The sequence below is a fragment of the Acanthamoeba castellanii genome, assembly GCF_000313135.1.
Source record: "Acanthamoeba castellanii str. Neff unplaced genomic scaffold scf7180000084777, whole genome shotgun sequence".
Lineage (NCBI taxonomy): Eukaryota > Discosea > Longamoebia > Acanthamoebidae > Acanthamoeba > Acanthamoeba castellanii.
In genome coordinates, this window is record NW_004457712.1 from 9,099 (window position 1) to 22,846 (window position 13,748).

At 59.6% G+C, this 13,748-nt stretch overlaps 5 protein-coding genes across 5 annotated transcripts in view; 1 reads left to right on the forward strand and 4 right to left on the reverse strand.

Moving 5' to 3' along the window:
• ACA1_287240 (WH1 domain containing protein) overlaps positions 1-303 on the forward strand; it is a gene marked incomplete at both ends in the record, with an annotated part of 1,361 nt that extends 1,058 nt beyond the window's left edge. The window contains one exon of the mRNA XM_004357378.1: positions 94-303. Coding sequence (XP_004357434.1) covers positions 94-303 — 210 coding nt within the window. The remainder of the gene's footprint in view (positions 1-93) is intronic.
• Positions 304-419: 116 nt separating this feature from the next.
• Positions 420-5,291, reverse strand: ACA1_287350 (His Kinase A (phosphoacceptor) domain containing protein; the record flags this gene model as incomplete). Its single annotated transcript, XM_004357379.1, has 15 exons — positions 420-656; positions 728-2,607; positions 2,728-2,811; positions 2,906-2,997; positions 3,113-3,366; positions 3,434-3,619; positions 3,718-3,809; positions 3,913-4,097; positions 4,198-4,277; positions 4,396-4,502; positions 4,599-4,698; positions 4,786-4,833; positions 4,907-4,978; positions 5,047-5,189; positions 5,255-5,291. 15 exons carry the CDS (start codon positions 5,289-5,291, stop codon positions 420-422), a joined length of 3,597 nt encoding a protein of 1,198 aa, XP_004357435.1.
• Positions 5,292-6,182: 891 nt separating this feature from the next.
• ACA1_287360 (Tartrateresistant acid phosphatase type 5, putative) lies at positions 6,183-7,976 on the reverse strand (the record flags this gene model as incomplete). Its single annotated transcript, XM_004357380.1, has 7 exons — positions 6,183-6,334; positions 6,518-6,631; positions 6,814-7,035; positions 7,113-7,262; positions 7,471-7,553; positions 7,640-7,748; positions 7,907-7,976. 7 exons carry the CDS (start codon positions 7,974-7,976, stop codon positions 6,183-6,185), a joined length of 900 nt encoding a protein of 299 aa, XP_004357436.1.
• Positions 7,977-8,679: 703 nt separating this feature from the next.
• On the reverse strand, positions 8,680-11,712 carry ACA1_287370 (acetate-CoA ligase; the record flags this gene model as incomplete). The annotated part of the gene is made up of 14 exons (XM_004357381.1): positions 8,680-8,741; positions 8,848-8,923; positions 8,990-9,034; positions 9,103-9,263; positions 9,347-9,367; positions 9,491-9,694; positions 9,793-9,965; positions 10,042-10,192; positions 10,262-10,360; positions 10,442-10,640; positions 10,718-10,896; positions 10,977-11,094; positions 11,180-11,374; positions 11,521-11,712. The coding sequence occupies 14 exons, from the start codon at positions 11,710-11,712 to the stop codon at positions 8,680-8,682; spliced, it is 1,875 nt and encodes a 624-aa protein (XP_004357437.1).
• A 199-nt stretch (positions 11,713-11,911) lies between these two features.
• On the reverse strand, positions 11,912-13,334 carry ACA1_287380 (Dolichylphosphate beta-glucosyltransferase; the record flags this gene model as incomplete). Its single annotated transcript, XM_004357382.1, has 7 exons — positions 11,912-12,040; positions 12,114-12,178; positions 12,268-12,409; positions 12,479-12,553; positions 12,631-12,729; positions 12,812-13,201; positions 13,284-13,334. 7 exons carry the CDS (start codon positions 13,332-13,334, stop codon positions 11,912-11,914), a joined length of 951 nt encoding a protein of 316 aa, XP_004357438.1.
• Positions 13,335-13,748: the final 414 nt, after the last annotated feature.

Here is a 13,748-nt window from a genome sequence, read left to right on the forward strand (position 1 = left end):
CCGCCCGCGTTCTCCGCTCCGTCCGCGCCGCCGCCGCCCAGCTTCGGCGGTGGAGGAGGCCCCGGGGCGCCCCCGCCCCCGCCGCCGGACAAGGCGATGAGCTTCGGCTCGAGCCTGGCCGATCAGCTGGCGAGTGCGCAGCTCAAGAGCGCCGAGGACCGCTCCGTGCCGGATCTGGCCGGCCTCAACGAGGAGCAGTCCTCCACCCTCGCCGACACCCTCGCCAAGGCCATGGCCGCCCGTCGCGTCGACATGCGCGCCGACGAGGACGAGCTTGACTCAGACGACGAGTGGAGCGACTGAGCAGTTCTCCCGTGTGCATTCCTTAAATACCAGAGTTTTCTCCAATGTTTACACCCGTAAACCACATGATTTCCAACTATGTTGAGTATTTTGCTTTTTTTACACTGTACACGTGCTCAGAGGGAGGCGAGGCGAGCGGCTCGTGGGGAGGGAGTGACGTAGCGCGGGGCGTATTGGTTGAGGTGGGAGCGGATGGTCTGGAGGGAGTAGGGCTTGGCGATGGTGGCGTTCATGCCCTTGCTCAGGCACCGCTCCACCACGTCCTCCCCCGACGTCGCGCTCACCCCCACGATTGGGATCGTGCGCGCCGTAGGGTCCGGCAGCGCTCGGATTGCCTGCGTGCATTCGTAGCCCTGCAGAAAAAGAACGAAGAAGATGAATAACGAAAAAAGAACGAAGGCGACGCGAGGCCAGAGAACCGTACGTTCATCTTGGGCATTTGGATGTCCATGAGGACGAGGGAGAAGTGGTCGAGCCCCTTCTCGCGGATGACGTCGAGGGCCTCGAGGCCGTCGCCGGCCACCTCGACGTCGTAGCCCTCACGCACGAGGATGTTGCGGATGAGCTTCTGGTTCATGGCGTTGTCCTCCACCACCAGCACCCGCCGCTTGTGCGGGCTCTCGACCGACGCGTCGTCCGACGCCGCCCGCTTCTCCCGCGTCGTCGCCAGCGCGAGCCTCGTCGTTGGCTCCTCCTCGCCGTCGCCCTCGGCCTGGTGGTGGCTGTCGGCTGCGCTGCCCAGTCGCAGGTGAGGCAGCGACAGCGAAGCCTTGCGGGTCTTCCACCCCGAGGCCTCCCTCGGCGAGCTCTGGCCGCCGCTGGCGGTGACGGGAATCATGGTCGGTGGCGTCGTCACCACGATCTCGCTGGGCTGACGCTCGGTGGCGAACCCGTTCTTCGTGGTGCTCACCGAAGCGGCGCTGTGGTCGGCGCTGCTGCTGCGAGGCCGCGGGCTGGCGGCGCGTCGTCGCGGCGCGGCCTCCCGGTAGCTGGGAAACCGGCCGCCGGACTGTGTGGGCCCGGCGTACTTGAACACGCAGCTGTTGAGGAAGCAGTTGACGGTCTCCGACACGCCTGTGATGAGCCACACATCGGCCCGGTGCTTGGTGGTGTGGCTGCCTCCTCCGTTGAGCGCCTGCGCGTCGGCGCGGTCGAAATCAAAGTGCCGCATACCGCCGGCGGTGGCCGTTTCGTCGCCGCTGGCCTCCATGAGGGAGGAGGCGGCGGTGGCGGTGGCGGCGCGGGAGAAGTAGGATGAGAGGAACCGCCGGAACGAGCGCGGGTTGCTGCGATTGGCGAGGCCGGGGATCTCCACCAGGCACACCACCACCACCGCCCGCGGCCTCGTCACCGCCGTCGCCCCCGTCGCCGGCGTCTTGCCGGCGTCGTCGGCGTTATCTTCGTCCACGTCGAGCAGGCTGCCGCCACTCGTGGGCTCGCCGAGCGACACGGCCGGGTTGGCGTCGTTCGGGGCGGTGGCGGTGGTAAGGGTCACACCGCGGCTGATCTCGCGCCGGGCGGCCTCGAGCTGCTCGAGGGTCTCCACGCGCTCGACTTCGACGTTGGTGCACTGGGCCAGCACCTCGCACAGCATATCGTAGTTCTGGCCCACGCTCTCCTGCGAGAACGAGTCGCGCTTGGCCGATGACGACGGCGGCAACGGCGACGATGACGAGTTGACCGGCTTCCGTTGGCCCGTGACCGACGACGCCCCGAGCGGCGACAGCGGCGACTTCATGCCCGCCTGCTCCTCGTCCGACGAGCCACCGCCGTCGCCGCAGCAAGACACCGACCTGGCCGGCAGTCTCAGCTTGATCCTCCGCTGGCGCTGCGGTTGCTGGCGCTGCCGCGGCAGCGGCGGAAGCTGGTCGTTGTCGAGGTAGGCCATGTCTTCGTTCTCCGTGAGAGCGCTCAGGATGTCATCGCGCAGCGGCGTGTAGCCCGCGCGAGGGTCGGCAGTGAGCTCGGGGGCGAGTTCGGGCACGGACAACCGACGCTGGACGGGGTCCAGACCCCGGAGCGCGGCTGAGTCGATGAGCGGCTCGGACTGGGTGGAGACGGCGGCGAGGGGCTGCATGGGCGGGACGTGGAGAGCGTAGAGGTGGGGCGTGAGCTGCGGGTGGACGAGGAAGAACTTGGACGGCTGCTTGGCCTCGAACGTGGTCCGCACGCGCAGCGTGGCCCAGAACTCGCTCCCGGGGCCGCCGACATCTTCGCGCTCGAAGGGGGGAATGGCAGGCGACCGGCAACTGCAGTCGCCGCCCATCATTCGCGCGACTCGCTTGCAGATGGCCAGTCCCAACCCTAAATGTCGAGCGATCGTGAGCACGCATCAACAATCGAGCCGGCGGTGTGCATGTGCATGTGCGTGCGTGTGCGGTGGTGCGTGTGCGGAAGTGAGTGTGTGGTGGTGCGGTGTCGTACCAGTTCCACCGAAGCGACGAGAGATGGAAGAGTCGGCCTGCACGAACTTTCCGAATATGGCCTTTCGCATGTCCGGTGGCACGCCTGGGCGATCGAAGAGTGGAACGAACGGTCAACGAGAGACGGCCGATAGATACATCGAAAATTGGCGGGGCGGAATGAATTGGGAGAGGCGTACCGATGCCGGTGTCCTGGACAGAGATCTTGAGGAAGATAGAGTTGTTGTCGTCCATGCCAGCCAGGTAGCTTTCATCGCCCCGCTCCTTGCCGCTACACATTCGCCACCCAACGTGCAGCGTCGTTGTCAGTCTTTTTCGCTTCACAATCGCGCCCGGCGGGGTGCGCGGGTGAGAGAGAGAGAGAGAAGGGCCGGCCGGCAACGTACTCGGACGGGATCGCGCAGGCTGGGTCCTTGTTGACCGTGACCTTGACGTGGATGTAGCCCTTGCTGGTGAACTTGACCGCGTTGCTCAGGAAGTTCTGGATGATCTGCGATATGCGCAGCGGATCGCCAAACAGCACGCGCGGGATGATCTTGTCCACCGTGCACCGAAGCTCGAGCTGCTTCTCCTCGGCCAGCGGTCGCGCCAGCTTCGTCACCGTCTCCACCACCTCCTCCAGGCTCACCAGCGCCGTCTCCTGCACATTTCGTCGCGTTGAGTCGGTTGCGCGGGTGCAAAGAGAGGGGGGACAGGGGGAGGCGAACCATGCGCAGCTTGCCTTCGGCGATCTTGGCAAAGTCGAGGAGGTCGTTGACGTGGGCCAGGAGGAGCTTGGCCGACCGCTGGATGCTGGTCGTGAAGTCGCGCTGCTCCTCGGTGAGGCTGGTCTCCAGCAGGAGACTGTTGAAGCCCAGGATGCCGTTGATCGGAGTCCTGATCTCATGCGATACCTTCACACCCCGGTTCGCCCGTGTGAGGTGGTGATGGCGATGAAGATGGTGGTGATGGCGATGATGGGCATGGACAGAGGAGAGCGACCACGACGTACCATGCCCAGGAAGGTGTCCTTGTCCGAGTTCTCTTTCTCGAGCTTCTTCTTGGCGGTGATGTCCATCTCGCTCACGAGGAAGGCCGATTCACCTGTACGCACATGGCTCACCGATTAGTGACGAGGCGTGTGGTGAAGGACTGGAGAACAGGGGGATCGACGGACTGCTGTGGGGGGTGGGGGGAGGGGGAATACCGGATATTGGGTCCTTGATGCGCTTCACGGTGACCGAGTGCCACTTGGGACCGTGGCAACCCATCATCGGCGTTTCCTTCTCCCAAACCGACCCTTGGTCGAGCGTGTTACGACAATCTTCCCAGTCCTCCGGTTTGGCAAACCGCTGGAGCAGTCTGTTGCCCGCCAATAGGCTTCCCGACGGACTAAGATCACACACACACACACAACACACACCATAGAGAGAGGCGTCAGAATGCTCGGAAAAGGTCACAACAAAGGAGAGAGGGCGGTAAGTCTCCGTACCTGACTTTGATGGGGTCTTCCTGGGGCGGTTCTCCCTGCTTTTGGCTGCCGGGGTAGTAGTTGTTGACCGCCGCCGGGTTCTGTCGCATGCGACGGGTAAGCTCGCATCGTGGCGCGCAGTAGTGCAGCGCGAGGCGAGATGGAGGGTTGCGGTGCCTGATAGAGCGGAAAGTAGTCGTTGGCCGAATAGACCGACACCATGGCGATGGTGTGGCGCATAGCTGCCACGGCCCGTATCTCCTGGTGCGACAGGCTCTCGCCCACGTACTCTGCCATCACAAGCGCCGTGCCCGAGCGAGGACCCTCTGCGCGATCAGACACGCATGCAAGGCCGGGTGAGCAAATCACTGCTGCGAACCAAGGCCTTGCCTCCGAAGAGGGGTTGATGGGCGATAAGGTACCACCTTCCTGGGACCGATCCTTGAGTTGTATGCCGGTGAGCGTCATCAGCGTGGTTCGCGGCTGGCGGGTCGGCAGCGGGTAGAACGTGAACAGCTCTTTCTGCAATAGGTGTGTGTGAGAGAGAGAGAGAGAAAGACGAGCGTGAGCCTGACTGAATGAACGAGCGGTGGACTGGCGGGAACGAACGATGCTGCCGCCTTGGCTCAGGGTGTAGGCGAAGTGGTCGCATTGCATCTGTTGCACAGGACGTCAGCAGGAGGCAATGGCGATTGCCGAACAGAGCAAGAGAAGAATGGCGGCCTGGCACCTGTATCGCCTGCGACATGTCGCCGGCCCAGTCCCGAGCGAGCAGCTCCTCCAGAGTGTCTGCTGACCACAGCTGTGCAAATCACAAATCAATCAGGGCTGAGAATGCTGCTTAGCGTGGCAAGGGCAATGGCGAGGTACCTCCAAGCCCTCCAGGTTGCACCAGAGCATCTGCCGCTTCTTGAAATCGAAGATCCACACGGGAACGCGGAGGAGGTTGAAAATCTCCAGGTCTTTCGTCTCGTACGTGCGTCTCAGGTTCTTCTCCCTCCTGATCCTGCGCTCTGCGTGCTCCTTTTCCTTGGTGCGAGGCGATTTAATATCATTCACGGCCACCCCCGTGGGGCACCAGCTCCCCCTTCGTCCTGCTCCTCGCGGTCCAGCATCCTTTGCCTTTTCCTCCTTTTCTTCCTCCTTCGCCTTTTCATTCACATCTTCGATCTTGGCCGCGTTGATTTCCAGCCGAGGCACCGCTGCTCGTTCGAGATCATCGCCCACCGATTGCGAGCGCGTCCTGCCCCGCGCGGTCGGCTTAGGTGGGCTCAAGAACGGTGGCGGCGGGGAACGACAACCGTCGGTGTTGATGTGTGCAAAGTCGAGGCCGTTTGGGTCTGCGCCTGATACGCCCTCTTTGTGGCAAGTGAACCGCACGGCTCGCATCCTCAACCTGCTGCGCGGGCAGCTGCTCCTCTCTCGATCTTCACTCAGTGGAGGCCACCGTCTTCTGCCCCGCGCGTTACCCACCAGCTCCAAAGTGCTCTTGCCTTTCTTCGATAGAAAGCTGCCGCATGGGATTCAGCACGCGACAACCAGAAAACCACCGCCAGCTAAACAGTGCCACAGCAGTGGTCGCCTGGGCCGCCAAGACATGGCGTCTGTCTCTCACACCGCTCTGACACGGGTGACGTGGCCAAACCAGCGCGGACTCAACTGACAGAGAGCCCCAGTTTGGCGAGTGGACCTCGCCCAAGAAAAGCCGCAGATCAGGGATGCCCTGCGACGTGGGCACCAGCGGCATTTCCGGCCAACCGCCAGGGCCTGCCTTTTCCGCTTCCGCTGTTCCGCTCGGCCACACGCGGGCGTTTGACCACACGAGCAGTCCCCGAAGAAAAAAATAATCATCCTATTTTTGATGTTGACCACGTTCGATTCTTCCATTTTTCAAATTTAACATACATTCCATGTGGTGTTCAACTGGATTTCCAACTATTTGAAATATTTTAGGACGAGGTACATAATTGGAGGCCTTATCTTCTCCTTGCTCTGGTGGAGAAGACTTAGTTGCTGCCGCGAAGAGACGGTGTAAGACTGGGCGAGGAACGGGGGTTGGTCTTTCGGCAGCTGTAGAGCACTTGCCCTTCGCTGTCGTAGAAGTTGACCGACATCGAGCGCTGATCGACAATCTCAGTGGTCATGAAGCCGCCAAACGCTGAAGGACATGTAAAAGAGAAGAGATGATAAGTACAACCGGCTTGAGAGGGAAGGGGATGACAAACGAATAAGGTCCCTTCAGAGAGTGTGTAAAAAGTATAATCATATCATTGATCATGCCTATCGATCTAAATTATCATCAGGAACATAAGAGAGCGAAGTGGTGAAGGGGAAGGCGTACGAGTCACTTTGGGTGGCCAGAAGAACTTGCTCGCGTTCTGCGGCAAAGAATCGGTGCGTTCGTCGCAAGTCTCGTAGCCAGACCCGCTGACAAAGTAGTCCACACTCGAGCCATCTGAACAGAGTGAGAACGTTAGCATGCCACGCATTCGTCGTGCACACGCAAAAGAAAACTAAGCCGAGTGCGCCTCAGAGATCTTGGTGGAAAATGTCGTCATGCAAGAAGTCAAGAGTAGCAAATATTTATGCATCATCAGCGCGTGGGCGGGCAGAGAGGGAGGAGCAGGTCGCGCGTACCCTGAATGTGCTGCAGGTTGTGGTCGTGGCCGCAGAAGTAGGCGGCGACCTTGTACTTCTCCAGGAGTGGACGAAGCTGGTTGACCAGCCGCGGCGTAGGGCCGTGGCGCCCGGCCGAGTACACCGGGTGGTGGCCGCACACGAAGAGCCAGTCGGCCGTGGACTTTTGGAGGGTGTCCTCCAGCCACATGTCCTGCAGCTCGTTGTTGGGGCCGAGGTACACTGCAAAGGGCGAGAGAGAGGTTTAGCCAACTCACGCGGTGGGCGAGAACGAGTGCGGACAAAGATGATGAACGTACGCATGGTGTCGAGGAAAATGAACTGGACGGTGACGTTGCTGCGCGGAAGCGTGGTCACTGTTGAGTAGTAGAGCGCTGGGAAGCGCCACCGCGAGGAGACCTTGGTGTAATCGATCTGAGCCTGAACATTGCCCTTGTGATCGCGATTGCCTGAGGTGCGAGGGAGAAGGAGGTCAGTGAAATCTTGACTGGGATGAGAGTTTAATCGCTCGCAACATAAGAAAGGTTCGTGTGTTGTGAGTCAGGTTGTCAGAGGTTAAATTCCACATTGTTCCAATTCGGAAGAACGAAAGTTTTTTGTTGTTCATCATACACAACACACGAATGCCAGGCCATTGACGGAGAAGGGGTTTCATACCTGCGATGAGATACCACGGCACTTGGAGCGACGAGTGGGTGTAGACGTCCTCGTAGGAGGTCTTAAACCGCGGATCGTCAACACTGGAAACTCCGCGCCTAGGGAATCGGGAATGATGTGAGCGATTGATCCTAATGCTCAGGCGAAGTGGAGATGGATGAAAGTGTACCGGTAGAAGTTGTCGCCGAGGGCCAGGACGAACGATACGCTGCCGATCTCATCGGCAACGGAGGCCATCCGGTCGGCGATTTTGGCTTGAGGTTCACTGCCCCCGCTGCCTGTGGGCAGAAATTCGAACATCATCGCTTAGGAGGTTGAACTCTCAACAGCTAGATGCGAAGCTCGCCACCAGTGATACAGAGATGGGCCATCTCTCTGTTTAGGTGATGGTGGCGAGCTCGTGCAAGCGAAATGGGGCGTTTGGTGAAGTACTAACCACCCCAATCGCCCATCACGAGGAAGCGCAGAGCATCTCCGTTGATGTCCTGCTGTGTCGGCCTTGCCATCTTGTGGATCCCGCGTGTAGAGATTGATCGATTGATTGGTGCTACCCAGATCGCGGTCGCGTGATGAGACGGCGAGCGGAGGTCGGCCTTGTGTGCTATGGCGTCCTTGGCGGGGCCGTCGTCAGCGATCGCTGCGTGGTTTGAAGGGCCTTGGTGAGCGGCGTCTTGGCGAGAGGGTGTGGGGTAGTTGGCCCGGTAGTTATGTCTCTGGTGGGGGGTGAGGTGGTCGGGCACTAAGTAGTGGTCGCCCGTGAGGTGCTTGGGTAGCGCGTGGCCGGTGTGAGGAAACCTCCTCGTCGTTCGGTCGGACCTCTTCCTTGCTGCGGAGTATGGGGCACCTCCTTCGGTTCGCTAACTGTCGACAGAGGAACTCCGCGGAGACAGGTGGCGACGTTGGCTGGGGAGGTCCGGGCTGTGGGCGTCTAAAAGTGGGTCGACGGGACCTTAACGTTTGGGCTGCCCGTATCACTTGCGTGTAGTGAGCCGCCCTGTTAAGATGGCGGGGGATCGTATGCCGAGAAAGAAGGGGGAACGAAGAAGAAAGAACAAAGAGAACAAGGAAGACAGAGAAGAAGAAAGAATAACCGGAAATCCTCGAACGGATGGGGCACGTGACGTGGTGGCCAAAAGAAACCCTCGTTTTTTATATAAATAACCAAAGGGGAGTTGATCAGCTGCTTGCTACACGGTGGTGATGCCGTACTTACTTGCCCTTCATGTCGATGAGCACCTCCACCACTCCGGGATCGGCAAGGGTCGAAATGTCTGCAGCACCAGGGACCGTGACACCACAGACACACACGCGGATCAGCACACACACAACTCTCGCATGATGGCCGAAAAGCCAAGAGGAGAGAAGAGGATCACGCACCGCCAAGATGCTCCGGCGAGGTCTGGTCGGTGGTGATCTTCCTGAGGATCCTCCGCATGATCTTGCCCGAGCGGGTCTTCGGCAGACCGGGCGCCCAGTGGATGTGGTCGGGCGTGGCGATGGGTCCCAACACCTTCCGCACGTGGAACATCAGCTCCTGCCTCAGTTTGGGCGAGTAGTCGAAGTTCTGCATTGGGCAAGGAGCACAGTCGATCAGCGCGAGTCTGTGCAGCAAGAGGTGTAAAGGTGAAGGACCTCTCGCAGCGTCACATAGGCGTAGATCCCCTCGCCCTTGATGTCGTGAGGGTAGGGCACCACCGCGGCCTCGGCGACGGCCTGGTGGGACACCAGGGCACTCTCAACCTCGGCCGTACCGAGTCTGTGTCCGCTGACGTTCATCACATCGTCAATGCGACCTGCACCAGAAAAGAAAGAAGCAAGACACAATCGCCAGCGATCAGTCAGCTCGTGTGCGGGGCGCGTGCGGTGTCGAACGTACCCGTGAGCCAGTAGTAGCCGTCTTGGTCCCGCTTGCATCCATCCCCGGAGAGGTAGTAGCCGGGAACATGGAAAAGTCTGGCGGGTGATGGGTGGTCAGCGATCAAGCACCGACTCGCCCTGGCGACAGGCAGGCGAGACGTACATGTCTGCTCGAAACGAGCGTGATCGCCGTAGACGGTGCGCATGATGCCGGGCCACGGCCGGCTGATGGCCAGGTAGCCAGCACACGGGCCTTCCTGCACCTGTCCCTTTTCGTCCAGCACGACGGGCTGCACGCCAAAGAAGGGCTTCGTCGCCGATCCCGGCTTCGTGGGCGTAGCGCCGGGCAGCGGCGTAATGAGAATGCCTGCGGGACGTCGTCGAAGAGGAAGTGCGTCAACACACCGGATCCGGGGCCAATACCCCTCCCCCCGGGGGGGGAGGGGCAAGCGACGGGGTGCGTACCGCCGGTCTCGGTCTGCCACCAGGTGTCGACGATGGCGCAGCGGGAATCGCCGACCACGCGGTGATACCAGAGCCACGCCTCCGGGTTGATGGGCTCGCCGACGCTGCCCAAAATGCGAAGGCTGTCCCGGTTGTACTTCTTCACCGGACCCTCGCCCAGTCGCATCAAAGCCCTTGTTGGCCAACACCAAACGCTCGGTGAGCACAGAGTACGAGAGTCCAAGGTTTCAGCGCACACGGTTCGCGTACCTGATCGCGGTGGGGGCAGTGTAGAACTGGGTGACCTTGTACTTCTCAACGATGGCCCAGAACCGACCGGCGTCGGGCCACGTCGGGACGCCCTCGAAGAGGACCGAGGCGGCACCATTGCAAAGCGGTCCGTACATGATGTAGCTGTGGCCTGTGGTGAAGATTGGTGAGAGGAAAATTGAACGCATACCCGCCCACCAAGCAAAAAGGCCCATCGTACCGGTGACCCAGCCGAGATCAGCGGTGCAGTAGTACACATCGCCCGGGTGGTAGTCAAAGATATACTTGTGGGTGGTGGCCGCATACACCATGTAACCGCCTGATGTGAAATGTGCGTGCGCACGTGTATGTGAGATGGGGCCACAAACAGCCACAGGTTGTCTTGTCACGCTTCCCGTACCTGTGGTGTGGAGCACTCCCTTAGGCCTGCCCGTGCTGCCAGAGGTGTAGAGCATGAAGAGCGGGTCTTCCGCGTCGAGCCACTCCACGGGGCAGTCCTCGGAGGCCGCGGCCATCAGCTCGTGGTACCACATGTCGCGCTCAGGCTTCATGTGCGCCGGGACCCTGTCACCCAAGCGCTTGTACACAATATGCTTGATCTACCCGGCGCACAGCAGAAACCCGGTCAGCACCTGCTCACTGCGCACCTGCAGCCACGGACGGAAATGGGGGGTACCTGCAGGCCAGTCTTGGCGCACAGGGCGAGGGCTTCGTCGGCGGCCTGCTTCAGAAGGACGGGCTTGTTTCCACGGAGCACGGCGTCGGCGGAGATGAGGATCTTGGCCTCCGAATCGAGCAATCGGTTGGCCAACGCCTCGGCCGAGAAGCCGGAGAAGACGACCGAGTGGATAGCACCTGTTCACGCGAGGCAGTGGCGGGTGTGAGCACGAAGAGAGCTCTGGTGAGAGTGCGTGCATGTGAAGGAAGGAACGTACCGATGCGGGCACAGGCAAGGAGGACGACCGGGAGCTCGACGATCATGGGCAAGTACACGGCCACCCTGTCGCCCTTCTTCACGCCGAGAGACTTGAGCACGTTGGCGAACTTGCACACCTGCATGGACCGGGGAGAAAGGGATGAATAGCTCAATTCAAAAAAGCATGTGGATGCAAAAAGCAAAATAGAAATGTTTGGGCACCTCGGATTTCAGCATGCTGTAGGTCCACACTTTGTCTTCGCCCTCATCGTTACCCTCCCAATAGAAGGCGACCTGCTCGCCCTTGCCAGCTTCCACATGCCTATCCACGGCGTTGTAGCAGATGTTGGTCTTGGCGCCGACAAACCATTCAATCTTGACTGGCCCCTGCTTTACGTCGATGTTGTACGAGCTCACCTACAACGATTATGAATGTTTTGATGAGAAAATCGCCACCCAAGCACACTCGCCGAAAATGCTCGCGATCATTGAATTCAAACATTGAGGAAAAAGAACGAAGCTGCAAGAATGATGAAGAATGCACGCTACACTGGCACAGGTACCTTGCTCCATTTCTGGTGCCAGTAGAAATCGCGTTCCGCAATCTCGCCCCAGAAGGCGTCGGGATCGGTGACGCTCTTCTCGTAGAGCTTGTTATACTCATCGAGCGATTTGACGTGCGCGCGAGACGCAATGTCAGCGGGGGGCTGATAGATCTCCACCTGCTTCAAGATCTCGAGATCGTGGTCCTCCATCTCTTGACTTGCTCCCTCTTCGTCTTCGCGAGGCCGCAAAAGACTTCGCGGAGACTTCCGAACGCTAGTTTTTTTTTTTTTGATTTTACCTTGCGTGCCCCGCGTGCATGAACGAAAAGAGGATGTATGTATAGGTAGGGAGGTATCAAGAGGGAAGGAGTGGGTGGTGTGAGCCCAGGTGCGCTTTCTCAAGGCGCCATCACTTGTCGATCTTCCAGTAGCCGAGGATGTAGAGGGCCCTGATGTAGAAGATGTCCTTGGCCATCTGGATGGAGGCGGTGACGGGGTTCAGCGTTGAACCGGCGATCTCCTGCCAGTTGACGGGCACCTGCGTTCGCGACAAAGGCAACACATTAGTACTTGAGGGTGATCACCCCAGCGCTACGTTTTGGAGGTGGCACCTCCTCGATCGGCATGTTCAGCTGCTGGGCAAGGTACAGCAGCTCGACGTCAAACGCCCACCTCTCTGTGATCGTTGGAAAACGAAGGAAGAGGTGTGAGGCTGGATACGGAGAGACGCGAGACAGAGGGTAGCGAGGAGGCGCCGAGCGGTACCAATGTGAAGGTTGGAGAAGAGGAGCTGAGCACTCCTGCGGGTGAACAGCTTGAAGCCGCACTGAGTGTCGTGCACGTTGGCCACGCAGAAGGTAACCAGCATGTGGAAGGTTGCGCCGAGAGTCTTCCTCAAGAAGGTCCTCTGTTGTAAGCGAAAGGTGAGCATTAACCATCGCCAGGCGAAACCAGAATAATCTGAGTGAGCGCCTACCTGGGCAACAGCCTCACTCTTCTCCTGCAAATGGTGCCTCGAGCCCACAGCCACGCCGAGTCCGTTCTTTTCAGCCTATGTTCACAACAGCACGTAGAAGATGACTGAGCCTTTGAGCGACGCCTCCTTGCGCAGAGTAATATCGCACGCACCTGCAGGAGACGCTTCTCGAGCCTCTCGAGGTCGGAAAACTTGGTGGCGCCATCGGCGTCAACCATCAGCGCATACCTTCCTCTAGCGACCAGCATACCCTGTCGCGCACGCGAACATCAGCTCCCAACGCGGCAGACAAAGTGCTGAGGAGGTTCAACGAGAGTCAAGGAAATGGCGTACCCTGCGGACGGCGCCTCCCTTGCCTCGGTTCTTGGCGAGCTTCAGCACGCGGACGGTGTCGAGCTTGTGCTGCTTGGCGTAGTTGAGCGCCACGTCAGTGGTCTTATCGCGCGATCCATCGTCGACGACGATGATTTCGTAGGTGAACTGAGGGTCCTCGGCGCTCCTCTGTTGCAGGTAAGCCAGCGTCTCGTCCAACATCGTTGGCATGCGCTTCTCTTCGTTGTAGGCGGGCACAACGAGCGAGAGGTACACGGCAGGCTCAGCCGAGGGAGGGGGGAAGGACTTCTTATCATTCGTGCGCGCGTCGATGTACATATTCTCATTCTTGTACCACAACACGCTCCTCTCAGGAAGGTGGCGATAGAACAGCGTGACTCCAGCCACGATCTTCGTGTAGAGAAAGAGATGAATTAAAAAATGGACCAATTTTGTAGAGACATGTGACAGTCTTCGCGAGATTGAGACGCACCACGAACAAGAGAGGCACCCACAGAGGGATTGAGAGCAAAAGGTCTAGCATGGTATGATGTTGGGAACGTGAATGAGATGATTTCTGTTCAGGATGAGCCGCTGGTCAGCTGCACCTCTTCTTCACAGAGCAACTACGCGAGTGCCACGCAAGCAAGCAACACGTGCCTGCCTGTCCACTTCACCAGGCTACCTATGTAGCCAAGAATGATCGGAATGCCATTTGGTGGACTCCAGACCGGAAAGTCATGGGGAGAAGGGCTGCTTTTTTCGCCTCAGGTGTTGGCTCGCCCCAAAAGGCTCAAACGTTTCACACCATGAAGGAGGAGGAGGAGAGGAAGCTTGAATCACCTGCTGTCGAGGTCGTAGGGTTGCCTGTGGGTCACGATAGCCACAATGTTCTGCTCGACCATGCCCAGCAGCTAATGATGGTGCCACTAGCCTCCCTCCAGGCAGTATTTCCTTG